Source organism: Choloepus didactylus, chromosome 4 (assembly GCF_015220235.1).
Source record: "Choloepus didactylus isolate mChoDid1 chromosome 4, mChoDid1.pri, whole genome shotgun sequence".
NCBI lineage: Eukaryota > Metazoa > Chordata > Mammalia > Pilosa > Megalonychidae > Choloepus > Choloepus didactylus.
The window spans coordinates 105218250-105244357 of NC_051310.1; the positions used below are offsets into that span (position 1 = coordinate 105218250).

The 26108-nt window shown below is 38.2% G+C and overlaps 1 protein-coding gene across 8 annotated transcripts in view; it reads right to left on the minus strand.

The window, feature by feature from the left end:
• Nucleotides 1-24052, minus strand: part of NEO1 (neogenin 1) — a 276268-nt gene extending 252216 nt beyond the window's left edge. For 5 of the 8 annotated variants that reach the window (XM_037833488.1, XM_037833484.1, XM_037833483.1 and 2 more), the window contains exons 1-2: nt 23896-24052; nt 23082-23399 (exon numbers count right to left, since the gene is read on the minus strand). In XM_037833488.1, coding sequence (XP_037689416.1) covers nt 23082-23211 — 130 coding nt within the window. In that variant the 5' untranslated portion in view covers nt 23212-23399; nt 23896-24052. The remainder of the gene's footprint in view (nt 1-23081; nt 23400-23895) is intronic. The other 3 variants (XM_037833486.1, XM_037833485.1, XM_037833482.1) reach the window with 1 other exon arrangement.
• Between the last annotated feature and the right edge of the window lie 2056 nt (nt 24053-26108).

Sequence of the window (26108 nt, forward strand, 5' to 3'; positions counted from 1 at the left end):
TGAAAAACATATGAATTTCATAATGAATACACAGAAAACAGAAAACACTACCTCGAAGCAAAGAGAGACATTTAAAATAAAAATATATTTTCACATGCTAAATGATGAAATGGAGAAAAAAAATCATTGCATATTCATCAAAAGTGGTTAAGCTCTCATCTGCATTTTATCTATATGTAAATTATACCTCAATAAAAAATAAAAATTAAAAACAATCTTCCAAGATTAAGAGTGGATAATTTTAACCATTAAAAAAATATCCTGGCACTCTTTCATAACTTTGGTTTCAGGGAAAAGGATTTATAGAAACTACCTTGTATGGTTTAATCTAGGATTTTTTTAATAAATCATTTATATTCTTAGGGTCAGAATTTTGGGCCAATCGTATCAAAATGCATGGCATAATAGTATACAATCCATGCCCAACTTTTTACAGTAAAATTTTTGTTCTTTGGAGCAAGGATTTGGGGCAGTAAATAACTAGTAACAATAAGCCCCCAAAGCAAAATCTAGTTGGGCACTCTTCCCTACATATAACTCTGAACAATTTAAAAGAGCTTCTTTCCTTTCTCACTGAACAGAGGAAGTAGGTTTGACTAAACAAAGGGAATGAGAACAAATGCACTTTCGAGAGGGAAGAAGCCAGCGTTCCAGGTAGGAAAAGCCATATCACTTAGTATATTGAAATTAAGCAAGCTGGTTAAGAGCCTGACCTGTTTTCAAATTCCTGCTTGTCATTTGTTAGGTATATGGCCACGATTAAAAAACTTATGACATGTAAATGCTTAAGAAAGCCTTTGCTTAAAACATATGGTTCAAAATAAATAAATAGCTCCTCTGGTTCATAGTGTCTGATGAAGAATGGTCCCTTCACCAAATCCTGTCTACCCCAGATTACGGGGTGTGGGGGGGAAGCACTCAAAACAAAACACAAAAGACAGAAACTCGTCTCTCAGAAAACTAGGTAAACAGCCACCAAAGCAATATAATTATGATGATAATCACATGCACACACTTACTGCACACCTCCTACATGCCAGGCACTGTGTGTGTTCTGTATCTCATTTAATCCCCAGTACAGTTCCAGAAATAGGTAGTATTTATTATCCCTATTTTACACACGAGAAAACTGAGACACAGGGGTGTTAATCAACTTGCTTAAGGTCCCAAAACACTGATAGTGGGTAGGCATGAGGAAGAGATCTGCAAAAAGACACAAAGAAAATACAGTCAAATGTATCTTAACACAATAGAATCATAGGACATCTAATATATCTATGTGACCAACAGCCACCCATGTTACCCCCTACACTACAGCATCCTTAAAAACCTCCCAATTAGGCAGAGAATAAAAATATATATGCAGTGCCCCTCTGAGGAGCTGAGGGGGAAATGCAGAAGTGTTGGGCTTCCTCACCTGGATTGTTGCTGATGTTCTCACAAACTCTGAGGACTGGTGGTTTGGTATACTGAGCTCTCTATCTTGCCACTTGCCCTTATGGAACTCATTACTGCAAAGAAGAGGCTAAAACTGCTTATAATTGTGCCTAAGAGTCTCCCCCTGAGTGCCTCTTTGTTGCTCAGATGTGGCCCTCTCTCTAACTAAGCCACCTTGGCGGGTGACCTCGCTGCCCTTCCCCCTACGTGGGACCCAACTTCCAGGGATGTAAATCTCCCTGGCAACACAGGATACGACTTCCAGGGATGAATCTGGACCTGACATCATGGGATTGAGAACATCTTGACCAAAAGGGGGATCCAAAATGAAATAGTTTCAGTGACTGAGAGATTCCAAATGGAGTCAAGAGGTCACTCTGGTGGGCACTCTTATGCACTATATAGACAACCCTTTTTAGGTTTTGAGGTATTGGAATAGCTAGAAATAAATGTCTGAAACTACCAAACTGCAACCCAGTAGCCTTGATTCTTGAAGACAATTGTATAACAATGTAGCTTACAAAGGGTGACAGTGTGATTGCGAAAGGCTTGTGAATCACATTCCCTTTATCCAGTGTATGGATGGATGAGTAAAAAATGGGAACAAAAACTAAATGAAAAATAGGGTGGGGGGTGATTTGGCTATTTTTCACTTTTATTTTTTATTCTTATTTTTACTTTTTCGGGTGTAAGGAAAATGTTCAAAAAATAGACTGGGGTGATGAATGCACAACTATACGATGGTACTGTGAACAGTGGATTGTACACCAGAGATGACTGTATGATATGTGAATATGTTCCAATAAAACTGAATTTTAAAAAAAAGTTAAGTATTTCAGGGACTAACACAAAGATATGAATGCAGTGTGAATAAACTTGTGATTCCATTACCAAAAAAAAAAAAACAGGTAAGCATAGTTCTACTGCCTTTGCCTTTTTATTTTTTTAATCTATCAGCCCTCCCTCTTCTTCTAGTAAAATCTTTGGGCATTGCTCCAGATTACATTATTAACCCTTTGCCTGTTATAAAGAGTAAAACTAGTTTTCCCAGTTGGAAAAAAAAAAAAAAAAAAACCTTCCAAGATCCCTTTCCTGTGTCTGGACTTATTTTGCAGTGGTGTAGGAAACACTGCCATTCACCTCCTAAATTAAACAGGGTCTTTGGTGGAGTGGGGGAGTGGAGAGAGAGGAGTCCCATCACCTACACCGTGGCTCCTCAATCATGCCTGAAGACATCAGTGTGAAAAACTGCAACAGATTTCAACTGATAAAACCTACAGGAACACTGGAACACCAACTATTTTTAACACAGCCACACAAGTGAATACAGTGTATCACAGAAATCATTCCAAAATATCATTATCATTCTCCCTCCCTCTCCTGCAGGGATTTTCAAACTCATTTGAGCAGGGAACACTTTTGGTTGTTGTTCATGATAAAATTATTAACTCCTAGACTAGAAGAACAATGGTCCACAAAATACCAATTTGGTAAATAGTTTAGACTCAACCTACTGCTCCAACTCATTGCACACACCATTGTCATATCAAGTTATATCAAGCTTCGCATCACCCCAAACCTCAAAATAAATGACTGCTTATTATATTTCCTCTCTCCCCCTCCACCTCAACAGGTCCACATCATGTACTCAGCCTGGGCCATATACTGCACAACTCCTTGGTCACACTCACATTACAGCCCATGTGGCTGGCACTCCCAAGCTGCACAGCACATAGCCCGTGTTGCACAAGCAGCCTGTACTCAGCCTCCACAATCCAGCTCACATTCTATCATCCTCATAAAACATTCTCTGAGTTACCCTGTCAGGAAGTAATTTCTTCATTTTTAGAATCCCCAAAGCACTCTGCACCTCTTTTACAGCATATATCACTTTTTACATGGCACTGTGATTTTTTTTATATATGGCATGCCCTTTATTAGGCTGGTAACTCTTTTTTCTCCCATTTCCCAATACTAAGCACAGTGCCTCGCACATAGTAGCTACTCAATAAATGCTTGTTGAAAGAATAAATGAGTCTGAGAGTCTATTTCCCATCAGAGATCATAATTAGTTTTTAATAAACACAGTCAAAAATACTGGACTTCTCCCTCACAGAACACAAACTATTTAAAGTGCCAAGAGCTACACCTTAAATCAGAGAAAGTCACTGAGCTATACAGCAGAACTTCATTCACACAAGCTTCCTTGTACTTACTTGTTTATGTGTTCTTCTCTGTGAAACAGGCCTTTATACTGCCAAAACTGAGGAGGGTGGAGAACATAACTAATTTAATTTGTGTTTAAAAAACACAGCCAATTAAACTGCAGTTATAACAGCTTTAAAATGCGGCTCAAAACATTTATGTTTTTACAAGATATCATCTACCCTGGAGAGTTTTCCCCTTAATAATAAAAAAGATGTTTCTGAACTTTTTCTGATAACTCAGTTGTTTCCAAGATAATGCCTCATCTCCTACAATAATCCCTGAAGAGGGTACCAGGACTAAGAGAACATAGTTGCCTTATAAACCAAAACATGATTGTTCTAAATCCTAGGATTTAGCTGAACAGCAATGCTGTGGGAAGACAGGTAAGGAAGAGATAAGGAGGTGGCCAAAGAAGCGGCAAAATAAAAGGGAGAGATGTCAGGCTTTCTTCTAGAGAAAAATTCAATTCCCAAAACGAACGGACTGCTTGGGGTTTGAGGAAGATGGTAGGGGAGGTGCTGAGATAGGGGGAGTTGAAAACAGAATTGTACAGAATGAAGTCACTTACCCTTTGCACTTTACAAGATCCCAGTCCTTTTCTGACTGCCACAGCCCTCCCCTATGCTTGCTGTCAGCACTGACTGTATGTCCAGTCAACAGATATTTAACCGACACCAACTATGTGTCAGGCACTGGGAAAATAGTAATGAGCATTCATTTAGCAGTGGACAAGATGTTTGGTGTTGTTAGTTAACTTCTTTAGGTCCTCTAACCCTACCCCATATCAGGTTGTAAACCTTCTGAAGGCAGCATCTCTCAACTAGATTACAAACACCAGAGAGCAGGGCAAATATGATAAACTAAATGTCATTATTTTCACAGCTTCTAATATCTAGACTTATCACAGGATCTGTTTCTGTATCTGTCACTGTTTATTAAAATGAAAATATTCATCATGACCATTTGCAAGCAAAGTTATACCATCACAAACCAAAAGCAGTGAAAAGGGAGACCAGAACTGCACCTCAACTCTTGCTTCTTCCTACTTCTGGTATGTTCACCAGAAGCAACATCACCTCACCACTCCTCTCCCCAGATTTCTACCCCCTCCTTCCATACTCAACTACCCCACCCCCATTAGAGAAAAGATGGTTAATTTCAACTTACAAAAGAAGGTGGCATAGTGCCAGTCTCAGCTCAAGTAATGTGCAACCTAATAAAGTGATTCAACCTCTGTGAACCAGAGAGGAGGGAAGGGGTTGCTGAACCAGATGATCCAGAAAGTCCCCTTCCAGCTAAAAAAAGTTCTAGGATTCATCAATTCTCACAAGTACACACATGCCGATAAAACAATTTTACAATAGTTAAGCACTGTTCAACTTAATTGACAAAAAAAAAAGACCATCCACAGGCTCTATCTCCACAGGGACAATTTACACTGAGAAACACTGTTCTTATCACCTCTATCATGTGGACAGTAATCATGAGTATATACTTCCAAACATAGAGTTCACCCATCAAATCTGTTCCCACTTCTAAAAAAGCAACTGAAAACACATGTCACCCCGATGATGGATCAATAGCATTTTTTTAATCTTATCAAGTAGGAAATAAAAAGGTGTACCACTCATTTGGCATTTAATCTTATACTGCTTTGAAAATGATTCTTACGTTTTCTCATGTTACAAAAGATAAGTTCCTTAAAGCTATTATCTTATGCAACTTTATATCTGCCATAACTTAGTATCCAGCAAACAGGTACATACACACACACACGCAACGCCCCTCCCCACCAAAAAAAAAAAAAAAAAACCCTGCTAGATAAATGGTTGCTTGACTTTCTATATTATTATTTAACTTGGGATTCCTAGAAGGCTGGAATTGTCTATTATAGACAATGTCTATTCACTTACATCTTTGTGTGGTCTCAAGCAAAACTAACCATGTCACAGGTACTTAATAAATAGCTCTTATTCAATCTAAGACTCACTTTTCTCATCAATAGAAGCAAAATTCTGTAATTCTGAAATTGTCTTTTATTCAAAAACAAAATATTTCTGGAGACATATTATATGCCAAGCATTCTGCTTGGCTCCAGAAGATACAGAGATACATTACCTGAGGAGCATCATTTAGTGATCATAATTTGGATTTCTCCCTCTGGTCTCTGTGCCCCATCTGACCCTGGTCCAGTCGGCCCTGGTCACCAGGTGCCAGTGTTTCATACATGCAAAGCAAGCAGTGTGAGGGGTGGGAAGGAGAAGGAAGCTGGGGTGCCTGGGGATTGTGGGCAAGACTGACAGCACCACGCTGGGGAGGTGGAAGGCCCACACAGAGAAAGGGGTACTCCCTGGGCCATAAAGAGCTATATGCCTATGCCACTTCAAACATAAGGAAAGAATTCATTTGCCTGGAGCTTTTAATTGCTTCCATAATCTAAATAATATGAAGGTATATCACATTGAAAACTCATTTTATTACACTGAAATATTACATGGCAGTCACTTATGACAGCTCCCAATGAGCCACAGAAATAAGGCACAAGAAAAATAAACAAGAAAAAGAGCACTTCATTTTAGCCATTAGTTTATCTACATTCTCTGCTTTTCTTTTCCTTATCTTGTCCCAGATCTTTAAGCAACAAAATGGCCAAACTGAGGGACAGATTAGAAAGGAGTGAGAAACAAGAAGACTGCCTAATCTTGAGACAAATAAACTAAATAATTAGCCTCTGAATAACTGGTACTTGGTTACAAAAGTTCCTACTTTTAGACACAACAGGTTTTTAGAGATGGATATCTTATAGTGAATTGCCCTCAGGTGAAAATCTGGCTACATTTACAATGTATCCTAACTATGCCTCTATCTGTTTAGACATGGTTTGAGTACTCCAATGGGCAAAATCTGCTGTGTAAATCAGGTACTTAATTAAAGAGAAAGCTCAGTAGGCTGCAGGGAGAGATTTGTTGAAATGGTGAATTAAACACTGTATAGGAAGAGGCCTCCTTCACTTATTAAGTGTACCAGTCTGCAAAATTCAAGTCAGTCAAGAGTACTTACTGTTTATGCATTTTTCATTGAAGACTCTAGTTTAGGGTAAATATTTACTAGGAACATACAATCTCCAATGAGTTCACAGACCCTGACAGATGAAGGGGAAAAAAAAATTGGAAAACAATGTTATCCCCATGGAATTTACAATTTTGTTAAATCCCCTAGTAAGGTATATTCACATATTAATACCTTAAAAAGTGGTACAACTAACTCTCCAATTCTCATGAAAATTATTTTATGCTTATCAAACCTCTTTACACACTAGAGAAAGCCTCTTCTCCTTAGTAAGCATATTAATCTATTCTTACTCTCCTTCATTTCTGTTAAAGGAAATGAGCTATCCCTCCTCTGATCCAATACAAATCTTTCTACTTGTGCTCTGAACCCCAAACTCTTCCAACCTTCCCAGGAAACCTGCACTATTGATTATTCCATTTTCCTTGTATGTTCAAACTACCTCTTTAAAATAAAGCCTTCCACTGCTTTTTAAATATGCTCAAGTCTCTCTCCCATTACACACACACACACACACACACACACACTTATTCAACCTCAACCACAGAACTTTTCAGTCTTCATTTCCTTTCTCCCTACTTGTCCCTCAACCTGCTTCCAAATTCCACCTAAAGCTCTCATCAAGGTCACCAATGAACTACAAGGGGCTAATTGCAAAAGGCATTCTTTGCTTTTCACCTTACTTATTTGGCCAGCAAAATCTGATACTCCCTTCTTGGCTACCATGTTACAACCCTATCCTGGCTTTCCTCCTATTTCTTCATCCACTTCTCTGTTTTGTAATAGCACATCCTTCCAACTCAACCGTACCCTATAGGTAGATGACTCACAAATCTACAGCCCACATTTTCCTCTACACTTCAGATTGTAACCAACTATCCTTTGGATATTGCAAAGGCATATTAAATTTATTACACCCAAAATCAAACTCATGCTCTTCTTGTCCCCAAAAGAAGTAGCCCTTTCCCAGTAAATGATACCACCATCTACTGTGTTATGTAAATTCTAAAGAACCTTAGGAATCATTTTTTAACACATCTCTCTCCCTCACTACCATACCCAATCTATCAACAATTCTATTTTATCACCTAAATATCATTCCATTCCATCCACTTCTCTCCACCTCTATCATCCTAATCCAAATTATTATTGTGGATTGCCTAAATTACTGCAACAGCCTAAATGTGAGACACCACCACTACCCACAGGCACACCCTTTTCCTTGCCTGTATTAAAATGGTCAGGTTATTTAATTACCTTTTACTGGAGTTTCTAATCCTTAAAGTTAGACTAAGCACAAATCACCTGCTTATATATAATTTTTTTCCTATTGCATTCAAACTAGAGTGTAAACTTTACCAGGACAGAGTTTAAGTTTTGAGTATCTATCACCATAGCCCCAGCACAAAGCATGGCATACAGCAGATACTCAATAAAGGTTTACTGAATGAATGACTGGTCTGAAATTCACTGTTTTGGAGAATTAAAAAATATATACATTATATACAATAAGACTTTGAGTTTAACATTTCACTTACATTCCTGCTTCCATAAGTAGAAGCAGTTAATAAAAGAAAACTAAAACTCCCAAAAATATATTATAATTTTGAGTCTTCCAGATATTATATTAATGGAATACAGTCCAAATTCTAATTATATTTCATAACTGAAAAACCATTAAAAGCCATTAGATATAATATGATCATTTCTATGGGGAAAAAAACTAAAATAAAAGACTTTCAGAGAAATGGCAATTATTTTAAATATTCCAAATGTTCATGGCTACAGAGTCATTTCTAAAATACAAATGAATAAATAGCAACTACCCCATCATATGCAAATTATATTTTTTTTGGGGGGGAGAAGGGGGAGTCAGGGGAAGAGCATTCAAAAACATTATCCCTTATAAACTCAGAAACAATATCTAGTTCTTTTCAATCAACATTAAAAAAACATTTCTCGCACTTTATTGTGCATAAGAAACCACCGGGATGCCTGTGAAAATGCAGGTCCCCAGACTGCTCAACCCCAGATATTTTATTTCCATAGAAGCATAATGAATCCCTGAAGGTAGTGACTGCACTGTAGAATCCCTTAGGCATGCTGCCATTCATTAAGGCAATTGGTCCCTATTGAAGCTCTCAAAGCAATCTTAGGAGAGTACAGACACCATCAATGTTAAGAAAAAAGGTCAGTTCTATTTTCTTTAAGCCCTTCCAGTTTCATTTTCATCATGAAGTTATCCTGCTTTGTGGTACAGAACGAATGCTCATTAAATATTTCTTCAATTGAGCTACTGAGGTGAACTGAATTCATATAAGTCATATTTACAGCTAGTAAAATCATACTTCATTTGTTTAATGTAATTAAAGCCATTACTAGTTCACAGTATCTCACAGAGCATGCCACGACTTCCAGGTGTTCTAACACCCAAAAAGGTGTGACAGTCACTGAACTAAAAACTGAAAAATATATTTTGTCATATGAAGTTTATAATATTACATAAATAAAATGCAATTTAACCTAGGATGGAATATTAAATAAAATTAACTTACTTTCACCTAAAAATTTTTTTTAAAAAATTAACTTGCACCATGACAAAGCATTAATTAGGGAGCCTCAATTTAATCACGGCTTTCCCTAAATTGTACAATTCTTGTTGGGGGTAAAATGAAAAAGCCAACTCTCCTTACAGAATATTTTGTGTTTATAACAGAAATAACCTGTTTTTTCCACAGACAGCATACTGAAGCTGGTGATTCTTTTTTCCAATTCACTCTCTGGCAGTAGGTGCTTGCCCCTCTTACTTTCTTCCACTATACGCATTCTATCACCTCAGTTCCAAATCATGATTTCTAGACCGGAAAACTCTAGATTTTAGGCTGAAGCAGATTCTTAATTCTTCTTGCTCTAAGTAAAAAGTTGCAAAATGCATATAGAATGCTTCTTCTCTGTTTCATGTATTACCTACTTTATTAAACTTTGAACTCTTTCTTTAAAAAAAAAAATCAAGCCATCTCACTTGCCATATACATGTAACATGAGTAAATCTGATCGTATACATAACATAATAGGAACATAATGACCTTATTACTTAATGATCTGTGATCAGCTGATCAGAGAAGCTGAAATTTACTGTCTATAAAAAAAATGAGAAAATCAATCAAAATTATATATATAAAATTTTAACTAGAACATTCTCTACATATGTGAAAACTATTATCTACAATGTTTCAGTTTGTTAAAGCTGCCAGAATGCAAAATACCATAAATGGATTGGCTTTTACAATGGGGGTTTATTAGTTACAAATTTACAGTTCTAAGGCCAAGAAAATGTCTTAATTAAGGTATCAAGAGGTAGATACCTTCTCTAAAGAGAAGCCAATGGCATCTGGGGTTCCTGTCACATGGGAAGGCACATGGCCAGAGTCTGCCGGGCCTCCCCCAGGTTTAGCTTCTGGTTCCCATGGCTTTCTCCAAAATGTCTCTGGGCTTCTATCTTATCTTCTCTCTTAGCTTCTACCAGGGACAAACTCTGCATTTCATCTCTCAGCTTAGCATCTCTAAACGTCTTTCTGTCTCCAACACCAAGAGTCTGGGTCTGGGTCTGTGTCAGCTCGGAGCTCTCTCTCTCCCTGAGTTCTCTTAAGGACTCCAGTAAACTAATTAAGACCCACCTTCAATGGGCAGGATCACATCTGCATGGAAATAATCTAATCAAAAGGTCCCACCCAAATGTGGGTGGGTCACATCTCCATGAAAACAACCTAATCAAAAGATCCCACCCACAATAATCCACAAGATAAATGAAGTGCTGCCTCTGCTTAGAATGTCGAGTTACAAGAGACTCTTGCTTTCACTTTAACCAAAATAAGCCAGTAAGCTACAAAACCATTGTTTATCTGAATCCATCAGAGACATGAAGATCCAAAGAAGCCTAAGTGAACTAAACTCCAATGCGACGGAAGAAATATTTGAAGAGGTAACGGCAAAGAACTTTCCAAAATTGATGAAAATGATCATCCCACAGATCCAGGAAGCTCAATCAAGTTTCAACTAGGGACATCACAGTCAGACTTCTGAAAACCACAGATAAAGAGCAAACCTTAAAAGTGGCAGGGAGTAGGGATCACATTACCCACAGAGTAAATAGAGGACTGAAAGCTGACTTCTCACATGAAACAAAAGAGGTAAGAGCCAACAGAATGACATACAGGCATACCTCATTTTTTATGCTTCCTTTTTTAAAAATTAAAGGCTTGTGGCAACCCTGCATCAAGCAAGTCTATATCAGCATCATTTTTCCAACAGCATGTGCTCAACTTCATGTCACTGTTTCACATTTTAATTAAGGTACATACATTGTTTTTTTGTTTTTTCATTTTTTTTTTTTTTTTTTTTTTTTGGACAGAATGCTATTGCACACTTAACAGACTACAGTATAGTGTAAATATAACTTCTTTTATATGCACTGGGAAACCAAAAAATTTATGTCACTTGCTTTATTGCAATACTTGCTTTATTTGCTGCGATCTGGAACTGAGCCTGCAATACCTCCAAAGTATGCCTGTATTCACAGGACTAAAAGAAAAAATTGTCTACCTAGAATTCTATACCCAGCCCCCTGATTCCCCCCAAAAAATCACTCAAAATGGAAGGTGAAATAATATGTTTTCAGACAAAAGCTCAGAGTATGCATCTCTAGCAGATCTAACTAAATACCAAAAGATATTCTCCAGGCAGAAGGAAAAATGGATCACAGATGGAAGCTCAGACATACAGAAAAAAATGAAAATAAAGAACTGAGAGAGTAAATATGTGAATGAATCCAAATAAATGTTTATAAAATAATAAAACCTTATGGATCTTAAATATATAGAGAACTGAAATGCATAATAACAATTACATTTAAACTGAAATGAAAGGACAATTGGAGTTAAGATGTTCTGAGGCCTTTCAATGTCCAGGAAATGATAAAAGTAATGAGTCAAAGATGCATTTAGGAACCATTAAATGAATGGTAAAAGGACAGATAGCTGGAAAGCAAAAAGAGAGGGGAAAACTGAATAACTAAAAATAATCAAAAGAAGGGAAGAAAAGAAAAGGGAATATAGAATAGGCAGAGAAAATAGATAGCAAATAATAAAATGGAAGATTTTAAGTCAAATAATTGACCATTATATTAAATGTAAATGAACTAAATACTCTAGTTAAAAGACAAAAATTGTCAGAGTAAATAAAAAACAAAATTAACCATATGCTACATACACAACATAAATGGAAGATTATGAAAAGGTTAAAAGCAAAAGGATAGAAAAAGACAGACCATTTAACACTAACCAAAAGACAGCTAGTAGACAATACTAGAGATGATGACAAAAGACAATAATGATGACAATTCACAGAAGGGTAACCATTCTAAATTTGTATGCATCTAACAATACAGTCTCAAATTGTATAAAGCAAAAATTGACATAATAAAAAGAAGAAATAGAGTCATGGAAGAGAGAGAGAAAAGAGCAAATATACATATTTGTTAGAATTCCAGAAAGAGATAGCAGAGTACAGGTAATAGACAAATAAAAGAAATAAACTTTCCTAGCCTAACATAGATTTGTTAACCGCTAAGTAAAGAGAAGTCACAACATACAAACATTTTAAGTTAAAAAAATTTAACCATATATCAGAGAGATAGTATGAAATAAGTTAAATAGAACAAGCCATTCTACCTTCCATTCAGTTCGAGCACACAATGTGAGATATGAACTTCCTGATCACCAACTAAGTTGCCCATCTAAAACCTACAATGAAGTCCTTCCCCCTCTGGGAAACTTAGCTAACCATAATAAACTAAACAAATCCTATCATTCAATAGCTCACTCATTTAACAATCTAATCAGACACAGCTATCATAAAATATAAGCCAAATTACAAAAGAATTATCTAATTTTCATGTATTTTTAGCTAGCCTCTCCATCCAGTATGTAATAATAATAAGAGTTTACATTTAATGAATGATTAAGATAAGCCAGGCTCTGCTCTAAGCATGACAGTTATTAATTCATTCGTTGTTCACCTCAGCCCAGTATAGCGGTAAGTTATTCATTACATGTTATTTAAAGTAATGAACAGTGTCTAGGATGGTCTTTGTAAGCCTCCCCTCCCCCTGCCCAGCACTCTACCCCAGGGCCACATCATTCATGTAGGGAAAAAACCAACACTACTTGAGTTCTGTCCCATTTATTCATACATGAGTTCCTCAGTAAGCTATCCATAAGGGAAATGAACTTTATCGCTTCACACAGCTCAGATTCTAGGTCCTTAAATAGGTTTAAAGGTGGTGCTTTCCTCTGCAGGCAGAGGTAGACATACTTCCTTTGGACTTAAGAAACTATGTATGTCTACCCAAGCCTTTGTCCTAGGTTTTTTTCCTTCCAAAGTGGTAATAATCTATTTTCATGGCTTAAACAACCACCATTATCTGTTAACTCCTGAACATCCATTTCTTGCCTAGATCTCTCACTTGAGACCTAATTCTGAAATACCTTTAAAGAGATGTCCGCTGGCATCTCAGGTTCAAAGTGCCCAAAACAGAAATCACATCCTGCCCCTCAAAGGTGTCTCTCCTGCTGCATCTTGATCCATTTTCCACTTTGAAACCACCACAGTACCCTGACCAAACTGGCAGCGAAGCGTTTCGTTAACTGAACAATATTACCCACTTTAATCAAAATTACTCATCCCTTCTTAAAAGAGTAAGTAATAACATTTGTTTCAATTCCTTTCTTTCTGTTCAAGTCAATGAGTAAAATATTTAACTTTTTCCTCTTCAAAATAGAACAGTATGAATGCTTAAGCTTCATTTCAAATGAAAATGAGCAGTGGTTAGCATGAGTCTGATAAGCAGACTGACTCACTCACTCAGGAGCTTTATCATTAAGTTAAAAACCACAAGCAGCCATGAGAGTTTTTGACAGCTATGAAGTTTTAAAATGTTCGTATTCTTAATTATGCATTATTTGGTTTAAATTTATAAATGAACCAAAGATTAAAGAAAGGATATAAAACGTGAGCAAGAGATTTGAATAGACAAATCTCAGAAACAATATAAGTTGATGTATAAAAATCTGAAAAGATGTTCAACTCCATTAATCATTTAAAATTTAAAATTTTAAAGAAAGAAAAAGTATTTTGGCAAGGGTGTGGGGAATAGGCACTCTCTCATTCACATTGATAAGAGTGTAAATCTGGTTTTTTGGAGAGCGCTTTGGAAATAACTATCAAAAATTTTAACTACATACTCTTTTACCCCACAATTTCACATCCAGAAACTTATTCTATAGTATACTTGCACATGTACACAAAAATATTCGTAAAAGTATGTTCACTGCATCTTTTATTTGCAATTGTAAAAACTGGAAGCACCAAACAGGAATTGGTTAAATAAGTTATGATACATCCATAAAATAAAATACCATATAGCTAGCAAAACAACTGTGATAAGTTTATATGTACTCACATGGAAAGATATCCTAATACAAGGTGAAAAACAGTATGTACAGCATAATCCAACTTAAATATTACTTGTTATTTATGTATTATATATTTTAAATATTTTGTTGTATATGTAAAACAAAAAGTCCATATGTAAAACAGAAAGCCTACTGAAAGTGATTAGCTCTAGGAAGGGGAGAGAAGACCTTATGATTTCATTTATTTTAATGCTGTTTGAAATTTTATAATGTTTTAAATTTTTTAGGTCAAACCAATAATTAACTTTACCCAAAAATAAAAATGTACATAAACCTTTTAGCAATCAGGGCTCACGATGCTGCTAATAAAGATAAATGCCCTGGCCTGAGGAGTGGAGGCCAGCAGAGACAGAGCCCTGCCATAGCCCTCACCACCCTCCCTATTCACATTTCCTTTCCTCTCACCTGAGACCCTGACTTGGACCCATACTAACTTGAGGTGAGATAAGACTCCAGAGATTTCTGAGGAAAGATGTTTCTCCCAGACAGCAACTGCATCTAAAGTATGAGGGGGAAAAGAAAGGGCTAGAAGCAGGCAATATTAATTAGCAGTAATGGAGAGGAGTAATTTTTTTCTTCAAACTGGCTAAGACAATTATTTCTATTCAAGGGAAAATTTTTTATTCTTACGCTTATTTTAAGCCTTCTTCCTTGCAAATGTCACAACTTGCTGTTCTTAAGGAACCTTCCCAAGATAGTCCTATTTCACTTCTGATCAGCAATGTGTTTAAAAATCAGCTCATACAGTTTACTAGAACTGCATATGGATTAAAGGTAAATAGGCTCTGAACAAGGACCTCTGGGACTGTGTGAAAAACTTGAATGCATAAACTGTGAAAATTATTTCTCTTATCCCCTAATCTTCAGTTATATTTTGGAGGTAAGGGTGCATGTTGGTTGAGTTCTATGTAGGTGAGATGCTATTAATAATTGGGGTATCACCATAAGAAGTTCTGCACACAGTCTCCTGGATGCCAGACACTAAATCAATTTAAAACAACTAAAACTCAAACTTCAAAAGCTTTCAAGAATAACCAAAATAGATCCTCAAATTTTAGTTGTTACATTTAACATTATGTTATGAATAAAAAAATTTTTAAACTTCTAATTTGCTATTCTGTCCCTGAATTTGTAGGTTAAAATTATATCACCTTAATTATATGTCACATACAAAGACGAAGTGATAATGATATTCTTACTGCTTTTCCTGCAACAGAAAAACAGAAACATTGAGTATTCAGTTTCTATGTAGTATAATTTTAAAAATTCACTCTGCTCGGGACTCCTCAGTAAGTTTTACTGGCTATTACCGACCAATAATAAATCCTGAAAATGGATATGATCAATTTCTGGAAAATTTAATTTAAAAATTCTAACTATAAAACAATTTTAAATGTTCTTTTAATGGACACATGATCTTAATTTCAAACTGCCCAAATGTTAACTCTTTATCAAGAAAAATTCAAGTATTAATTTCAGTAAAATAAAAACCAGATAACTTCACAACTGGCTACCCCAGATATCACCCACTACATCTCTCTTCCCTTTCTTCACATCCAGGATTCAAAAGGACATACCTGCTCATTTCAGTCAGATCTGCAGCCTGGTCAACTTACTTTACATCTCTCACAAGCATGACTAAGCATCTAAAATTTCTAGGAATGATGTTAACTTAAAATATCTCACAACAGCTTAACACTGAACCTATATTTCCTGAACTCAGCCCTAAAGATATTTTTACACACACAGATTAAAATAAAACTGCTTACAAACAACTTAAAAGCTTTCCCCAATCATACTCCACTTCAAATCAGAAAAAAAAAAGATGTACAATAACTTGAGCAGCATTAAAGAATGAAAAAGATAATTCTTGCATCCAAGAACAGAAATGACCAGTGTTCAAACACAAGAAATGGATAGATTATTTAGCTGAGAGAAATCTACCAACTCAATTTTATAGACTTCAGAGTAACAGAACCTTGAAGAAAGAAGGGACTTTTGAGACTACCTATTAATTAGCCCTTCTCCTTCAGCTGAGAGATGAATCAGAGATGTTATGTTTTATGGGTTGAACTGTGCCCCCCAAAAAGTCACATTCAAGTGACCTTACTTGGAGACAGGCTCTTTGAAGATTTTGTGATTAGTTCAGATGAGGACAAACTGGATTAGGGTGAGTCCTAATCCAGTATAACTGGCATCTTGATAAAAAAGGAGAGATGAAACACAGAACACTAGGGAGAAGACCATGTGACAACGTAGGAGACAGCGATTGTAGAGATGTGTCTACAAGCCAAAGAGCACCAAGGATTGCCAACAAACACCAGAAGGTAGGAGAGGCACAGAAGGGTTCTCCCCGTAGGTTTCACATGGACCTAGGCCCTGCTGACACTTGATTGTGGACTTCTGGCCTCCAGAACTGAGATGATCACTTTCTGCTGTTTTAAGCCATTCAGTTCATGGTACTTTGTTACAGCAGCCCTAGGAAACTAATACACTATGCAACCTGGATTTTAAAATACTGGTTTTAAAGTACTCAGCATCTGCAATTAAACATGAAAATATCTTGAAAAAGTTATGAAAGTACTAGTCAATAGTATTACTCTTAATGATTATCATTACTCTTCTACAATAAACAGAACTCTGACACAAAAATTATCTTTTCACCAGTAATCCCCTATGTGAGAACTGGGCTTTAGGATACAATCCAAAATACAGAGAGGAAAGACCATATGCAGAGATGTTCATCATAGCATTCTTTACTATGGCAAAATATTGAAAAGCAACTTCAATATCCATAACAGGAGAACAATAAACTATTAGCAGCACTGTGCAGAGTGATAAAGAACACAGGTTCAGAGTTGGAAAGGCCTGGATTCGAAGTCCAACTTTTCAATATTGTGACACTGTGGCAAGTCAATCTTTGAGACTCAGTTTCTTTATCTGTACAATGGTGGATGGTACCATCTTCCTCAGAGTTGTAAAAAGGACTAAATACATGTAAAATGGCTTGGCACAGTGCCTGAAGCTCAGTGAGTATTCAATAAATACTACTTGGGCACTATTAATATTATATTTATGGACCACAATACCATACAGGCATTTTAAATAATGGTTATATGAAAATCTGTATGTATGGCAATGTTAAGTTAAAAAAGCAACCTGAAAAACAATAGGTACCATGATCCCACTTATGTGTAAAAAATATAACTAAACACACATATGTAAATGCAGAGGGAAAAGTATTAAAAGTGATTATTTAAGGGTATAAAATGGAAGTTACTGGTAGAAGTGACAGAAAATTACTTTATAGACTTCTACATTGTTTGACCTCAAGCAAACATGCATTTAAGTATTTTTAAAATAAATTTTTAAAATGGGATAATACTAAGGGAAAGCAACTACAGATAAATTTGTACATAAGACATGAGTACAGAGCAAAAAGGATACGCCATAGAAACAGTAACTAGAGAGAAATATGCCAATATTATAAATTTTTGTCTCTATTTCCCAAATTTTTGAATCAATAAACTTTTCATTCTAAATGAATTCAAAATTTGGACCATATTTTATGAAAACATCTTTCACCAGCTTGTGTTCCATGACAGGGTCAATTTTTCATTCTTAAACACAAGATTTTAAAGTTGAATCGATATTCTGGCCACTCACGTCACTGATCGCTCTGGTCAATATGATCTTACATTTCACTTCCCCTGATTGTTATCTTATCATTAAAGTGATTCTACCTAGAAGCCAAACACTTACCAATAACATGGAAAATACCTGCCAACCACATGGAGGTTGCTAATAAAACAAAGCACTGGGAAAAAAGTTGAGTACATAAATAAAATAATAAGAAACACAGGCTCCATGTAATGAGATTTATCAACGTTGCCTCAATATTTTTATTAGTGAGGAGAAAACTTATAAGGCAGAAGCCAATAATGATCAATTAACCCAATAGGAAAAATATATACTTTCAAACAATTCAATAGAATTATATATTTAAAGTTCATAAAGATACATTAAAACCAATCTATACAGATATAGCACTTTACAAATAAGTTTACATTTCATTCTTCTGACAATCCAGTTAGGTGTAGGCAAGGTATTAGTTTTGCCTTACTATAGCCCCAATTTACAAGTATCTGGAAAGTTGTAGAACCATGAGTTATATCCTAAATCCTCCAGCTCCCTATCAGAAGTTTTTTTATACAAACCCACATCATATATTAACTTTCATATAGCTTACTAGGAGCAGTCACATTTCTTAACTCATGTGAGCATTCATCCTGGAAATACATTATTTCTTTTGTATCTCATTCTAACAGGCAAACTGAGCATCATTCCCTTTTTACAGATGACTCAGAAAGAACACTGATCTTTCCAAAGATGACAAAACTAATAAACACTAAAACTGCAGCATATCTAGAGGAGGAGAACCAAACTCACAAAGGGTCAGAAAACTAAATAACATAGAGTGACTGAAGGAACTAAGGATGTTAACTTAGAAAGAAGGGTGGAGGCAGAGGGAAGGCAGACAGACACACACAAATTCTGTCATCAAACATGTGAAGAGCCATCATACAAAGGAACAAGATTTGTGCTGTATGGTCCTGGGAATTTAAAACAAAGGCAATTCAACATTCATTTGACAAACATTTATTGGTTATCTACTCTCTCCTGGATGCTTGTGCTACACTAGGGATACAAAGGTTATGAATAAGACAAAGTCCCAAACCCTCAAGAGGTTCAAAATACTAGAGAAGACAAGAAAATAACACAAGATGGACAGTACTCACAAAGCTATGAAAACACAGATGCTGGTGACTATAACCCTCTTTGGGGGAGGGGGGTAGTAGAGAAAAATTCATTGAATATATGAGCAAAAGTTTCAGAAGTGGATGAAGTGGGAAATGGTATTAACAGGCATAGAAACATGATGCGCTAAAGCTAACGTGGAATGGTGGAATATAAGGTACATAATAGGGGTGCCAAGAGATGAAATTTTAATTGGAGGGGAGCACAGTGGCAAAGACCACAAAGGGCCTCACAAGCTCCTTGCCAAGGAATTTAGATTCAATGGAAAACTAATAACAGACTTTAGTAGGAAAATGGTTATGATCAGAAAAATATTTAAGAATGCTCGGTAGCAGAAGGACAAATTTCTAAAGGATAACAGTGAAGACAAAGAGATTAATTATAAAGCTACTAGTGTTAGTCCAGGTAGGAATGAACATGAAATATCTACGAAGTAAAGTTCAAACAGAACTACTGGCTATGGGACTGAGGGAAAGGGGAGGATCCAGGATGACGTAAGATCTCAAAAGAGTTAAGAGGGTTGGACAGTGATGCCCAAGGCAGGTAACACAGAAAGACAAAAGACCAGGCATTCATTCAAACAATGTGAGAGCCCCTGGCCAGGAATTAGTTTGCTACTGTTTGAAGAAAGGGGATGAGGGAAACAAGGGAAAGAGAAGCGAAGATGTGTTTACTTTCAGACTTGGGTAATACAAGGTGCCTAGCTAGTGAAGTTGCTAACAGGTATGCAATGAAGAGTTTGAACTAGGAGAGTCATTAGCTTACAAGCAGCAACTGAAAACAAGCAGAGTACACAAAGTGAGATAAACTTTGGATACCAATATTTGATGAGTGGATGAAAGAAAAACCTGAAAAACAGATGAAGACTAGATCAGGAACGTAAGAGATGAATCAGGAGATCAAGTGATTTCAAAAAGGTAAGAAAGAAAATTTTTGAGAAGAGGAAGAGGTTGGTGAAAATTATAAACAAATGCACAGCATAAAGCAAGTAGTAATTTCAGTTATTTATGCCCACAGCATAAAGCACAGAAGTTATTCAAAACTGGAATGGACTGTCTTGCGAGGTTATGAATCTATCAAGTAAATGATTCCAGCAGAAGTGATAAAGTTATCTATGAAGGATGTTGAGGAGAGGATTCTTAGTAGTGCTCTCTACAGCATCTCTAAAGTCTAGGATAAGGTAGCCTCAGAACGATTATGTCATTTGGTCAAATACTCTTTTCCAATTTGACCAATGAATGGAATATTTGATTATTTGAATAAAACAGCAGAATTTCTATAAATCTCATGTACCTCATAAGCAACGAATACTGGATTAAAATCTGCTCTTGGAATACAAAAAGTTGCTGGAGAAAAGAGGAGAAATAGCCAACATGGTCTATTTTAAATTCCTACTGATTTTAACTGAGCTCTCAACATTGCTCTCCTAACTTTCTCCATTCCCGCATACCAATTCCACCCCATTAGCATTCCTTATCCCTTTCACCCTTAAAAAAAAAAAGACTTGCATTTCACAGATGCTCCACTTTGTCATCTTCCCCTAGCTCCCTACCTATCTTCTCAGTAATCTGCCCTTCCTTCCTTACTCAAACTAAATTATATCCCTACTCATTTCCAATCCTCCACCGTTCCTGACCATTTTCTAACACCAGCCCTTCAGGCTTTGCTTTTTCCTCTACCTTTGCATGTCTATGTCTCCCTTAAATTGGAAAAAGACATTCCATTTATCTTGTTGTCCCATGTCCCTATTTTCCTCCTTTTTAATATTAAACACCCCCTACCATCTACTCACTTTAACTTTCTACAAAAAGATTTGAGTCTATCACTCCACAAAAATTTTTAAAAATTAAAACTACTGACAAATGACTCCTGATTTACTGACAGCTTGTTCCAGATGCTGCTTACTCAGTTCCCAATTCCCTTGATCTCTTCTCAGGTTAGGAAGGAATGAACCAACCCTCCTTGCTGCAGTTATTCCTTTCACCTTTGTAATGAAGCAGGATGGTTTGTAGAAAGCACTCCGGACTAAGAACCAGAAGATCTGTGTCCTAAACCCAACAACATCACTAATTAGCTGTGAGCCTCCCCACCTGCACTCATACTTAGCTTAAGTGTCAACTTCTGAGACACCCTGACTGACAACCAGACTAGGTTAAGTTCTTCCAGGATACACTTTCTCAAAAACCTATTCTCCCTTGTAGCTCTTATCACAATTACTTAATTATATAATTAGTAGTTGAATGGCTATCTTTCCCATCAGCTCATCAGACTGTAAGCACCAGGAAGGCAGAGAGTACATTTGAGCAATGCCTTCTCACACCTCATTGGTGCAAATAAAAAAGCATCACCTGAATTAACGTTGAAACAAACAAATGTTAAGACCACTTTCTAAAAAACTGCTTATATTACTATTATTAATCTAAGCAACAAAATTACTAGCACTTTACTTACAAAATTACTGTCAAAATTTCAAACAAAAACTCTACCTATTACCTAAAACACACATAATATGATAATCTACCAATTTTACATATAAAATTAAACAAGAGTATGAGGGAACTTGTTTTCCTAGATAATTACATTTCTCTTGCCCATCTCCATTAAAAGAAAGGGTTGGATCAGTTGTCTACATTTCAAGACTGGAACGTGTATTCTAAACCATGTACAGGCCGAGTGTGCCAGTGCATATCATGACATAACTGATGCTAATTTGCTATGAAACACTATTGTTTATATGTATGTTTAGATAATATCCCTTGGTACTTTAGGTTTAAAGCTTATCTTTAACACTGGCAAAATCCATGAGCTGCATACTCTGCAAGACAATTCAACGTAAACCTTATCAAAGAAATTATATTGACATATGATTTTAAATATTATTTCATATAAAACAGAGAAAAATAATAGTTTAGCAATGAGAGCTGCCACTGTGCCTGATCAGATGACTTTCAAATGCAAAAATTTCAAATGTCACACAAGTAAGTGAAAGGTTTGTCAAGTTTTATGCTATACCAACTTGGCCAAACAATTTTAACAGATTATGAGCAAATCTGTCCTTCCACTGCTGAATGTGCCCCGCTCAACTATACCGTAAGGTCTTTACTGGTAGGCTTGGTGTTTTTGTTAATTGGTTCCCTTAAAAAAAGAGGAATGCAGGTGATTTCATTAATCTGTGATTTTAAGAAGAAAATGGATAATGGCTTTTGAAGCTAAATATATTTACAGATTGTCTCTCGAAAACAACCTACCCGTATCAATATATTTACAGATTGTCTCTCGAAAACAACTTACCCGTATCCAAATTCCACACTTACACAATTTCCTAGTTAAGAGTAGTTAACAGGCTTTAAACATAGTTGTAATTCCCAGGATACAATAGGCATTTCATAACGGAAACACTAACAGATATAATCACTTGGAACCATTCTCCAAGGTGTCCTCATCTTTAAATCAACACCACTGACTCTGAGGGGGCAACTGTGCCCCTCTGACATCCTCCTTCCTCCGCAGACTCGCAGCTCCAATCAGTGCAATCAGGAGTCCCTCGAGATGAGCCAGAGCTTCCCTGGGACTCCAGCTGGGAAATCCCTGGCCAAAGAGAATGCGGATTTCAAGCCCCCCCCTCCCCCTTCCTTTCCTAAAAATTAATGAATTGGCCGTACGATTGTTTATTTAATGAGGTGTGTAGTGGCCTCTACTGGTGCTCGTGTGAGCACAAGAATGTCCCACTCTTACAAGTGGGATGAGCCTGGGGGAGGGGAGGGAGGCGAGGGGTGAACCTGCCTCCGGGTACAAAGCACAGAGCTAGACCTCGGAGCCCCCGACGCACCCCCGGCAGCCCCCTCCCGCCTATTTCACTCTTAACTATCCACGACCCCCTTTCTCTGAGGCAACCGGAGCGGAGGCAGAGAAGTTCCCGCACATTTTCTCCTGGATCCTAAACAAAAACACCGCAGCCGCCGCGGGAGCCGCGCCCCCACCCCCAACCCGCGCCCCCGGCCCACCGGGCCCGCTTACCTGGGGACTGCGGCGGGGAGCCGCTCCTGGCGGCCGCGGCGCCGTGCTCCTGGCGTCCGAGCAGCAGCAGGCAGCAGAGCCAGATGGAGGAGGTGCCGAGCAGTCGCCGGGCTCCCTCCTCCGCCGCCATCTCTTCCCGGCGAGTGAGCGGCCGCGGCGGCCACAGCGCCGCGGAGCCCTCGCCTCCTTCCCTCCCGCACGCCTCAGCCGGTCCCTCGCTGCAGGCTTTGCTCCCGCAGCCGCCGCCGCTGCTGCTCCAGCCCGGCCGGGCCTGCGCGGCCCCTCTCGCGGGAGGGGAGACTCGGGGGCGCCTCCCTCCTGCAGGGAGGCGGGGAGAAGAGGAGAGCAGAGAAGAGGGAGTCAGTACATTCCGGGGAGGGGGGGAGTCGGTCTCCAGGTTCCAGGCGCCGCCACCCGCCGCCGACTCCGGCTCCACACACTAGCGCGAGGGGGGCGGAGTCCGCGCGCGGTGGGGCTGGGGCTGGGGGAAACCGGGGCGCGCATACCCGCGCACGCGCAAGCGCGCGCCCCCCTCACCCGCACATCCCGGGCTTCGCGCGCGGCCCGCCCTCGCTCCAATCCCGTCCGCCGCCTCGCGGGCCGCCGCAGCGGGCGCAAGGGCAGGCGGCGGGCCCGTTCCCCTCCCCCACTCCCCGGAGCTGCGGACGGGCGCGGGGCGCGCGCGCCGGGCGCTGCTGCTGGCGTCAGGGAAACCCCGGAGAAGCGAATCCTGCTCCTTCACTCGCTAGCGCGCGGTAGTCCCCGCGTCCCCGCCTACTGCTCCTTGCTCCGGGGAGAAATTACCCGTTCTCACCTCTGATCCGCGTCTGGCTGCTGAGACCCGAGGGCGAGAGGCGCTCCGAGTGCAGGCTTGCTGGAGAGGCTGGAGCGGGCGCGCACCTCACAGCCTGGGGCCGGGGCCTCTATATAGGGCCTCAGAGGAAACTGAATGGCCTCCGGGAGGAAACCGGGGTGCGCAAAGGGTCGGCACGAGGATTTATGTGCTCGCCAAAAACAATAGCGATCCCGCCCGGCTCCTGCTGGGACCTGGCGCGGTTCCCGTGGGAGGGGGGCCGGTCGCGCCGTCGCTGACCTCCCGCTTCCAGGCCGGGCCGCCCTCGCAGCGCGCTTCCCCTGGGCAGTGCTGGGGCCCGCCCGGGCCGTGGGGCCCGCGCCACCACCCGCGTCGGTCGGCCCGGGTCCAAGGAACTAGGGGACAGACAAAGGTGCTTGGCGTCCACTCCTCCAGCTCGTGCGGGGGCCCGGGCCGAGCGCCGTGACTCCCCAGTGGTAATCCTCTGGCAGTAACTGAACCCTTTACCTATACCTTTGTGGCGTTTTCGTATCTGGGAATCAGCTTTCGCCGATAAACCGAGAGCAAAAGGGATATGATTTTAAACCACTATGCCCCAGGCTTCCCAAAGTTAGGGGAAAGCAGTTTGTAGTTAAACTACTGACGACAATGCTCGTAATTTTATAAGCTGCGCCCATAGAAAATATTTTAAGAAAATTTTGTATGGTTATGCACTGGAGAGACATGTTTGGTCGTTAAATATGAGTTGGATTCTTTTTTTTTCACTGTTCTGTATAGTCAATAACCAAATAAATGTGTTGCTTTCCACAAGAAAATGGTTACTTCTCTGACATCCACATCCCTCTGTGGCTTCTTGTAGTTACTTTCTTCTGATTTTTTTTTTTTTTTTTTTTCCGAAGTGCCAAAATAAGCAATATAAAGCTTGGATTGACTTTGGAGGGACGAGCTCAGAATCTTCATAAAACCTCTTAAACCATCAATATGGTGGAATTAGCAACTCTCATCCCAGTTCTGAGAAACAATGACTCTTAAAAACAGAAACACACTCTTACTGTTTTCCATTCAGGAAACAATTTAAATATCTTTTTGTTTTTGTTGTAGTTATTAACCATCAAAAATATTTCCTAAATACCCGACTGACCTGTTAAATTAGAAATAGATTATCTCCCAATTACTTCACAAGTATTTGCTTAATTAACCTTTAATAATCATATCATTCATTTTTCTGACATAATTAATGTGAGATACTCTTTGGAAACTAAATTGCCTTGCAAATGTTAATTTTCTGATACCTCTTCTAAGTTTAGAAAAAGTTATATTAAAGCTATAAAATGCATAATGTGACTTCTAAAATGAAGCTTACATTTATCCAAGTATTGAAAAATATTTGAGGTGTGGCTAATAAAGTTTTTGTGAACTATCTCATTAATTTATCGGCCCACTGTGTTTATCATATTTACTTCAAAAATTTTAAAGCATTTTCTATAAAATAGGATGACAATCATGTATTTAGAACCTGTGATTAAATCACAGTTTTAATCAAACCCACTCTAACAAATGGCTAATAGATGGAACCCCAGATTTAAAAACTTACAGATTCTGAATCAGTGCGTGAGTAGCATAGTAAAATAACCCAGGCACATATTTGAATTCAGATCCTTTGCCTTCTTCCAATGTTACTGACACTGTAGACATTCTCTTTTTAAAATTCATCATTGGAGTCATTAACTTCTCCTTTGTTAGTAAGGCATCTCTGAGAAAAGATTTTCTTAGACATCCCATTTATCACTCTCTTTCTCCCAACAAGATTTTCAAGGAATATCTCAGTTCACATCCATAATGCTAATCAAAATATCTTTATGTTGTCTATTAATCTATGAAGAGATATCATTAAACCATTCGTGAAATTAACACTTTTTTCATTTATTAAGGAAAGTTAGAACATGAGGCCCATGTTAAATAAATAGTGCACAAAGAAACTTTTAGAGCAAAGAAAACAGTGGTCATTATATATCAGTATAAATCATCAAAGTGTAGGCCAAAAATAACTAGAGTAATATTCTTGTGAAATTTATTCTAAGTTTACTCTGATAAAAAAGTTAAATGAAAATTAATAAAGCCCATGAAAATAAAACTTAGTAGAAATCTTGTTCTTTATATTGAAAGAATTATTTTTCAACATTAGAGAGGCAATATAATTCACGTTTGATTGC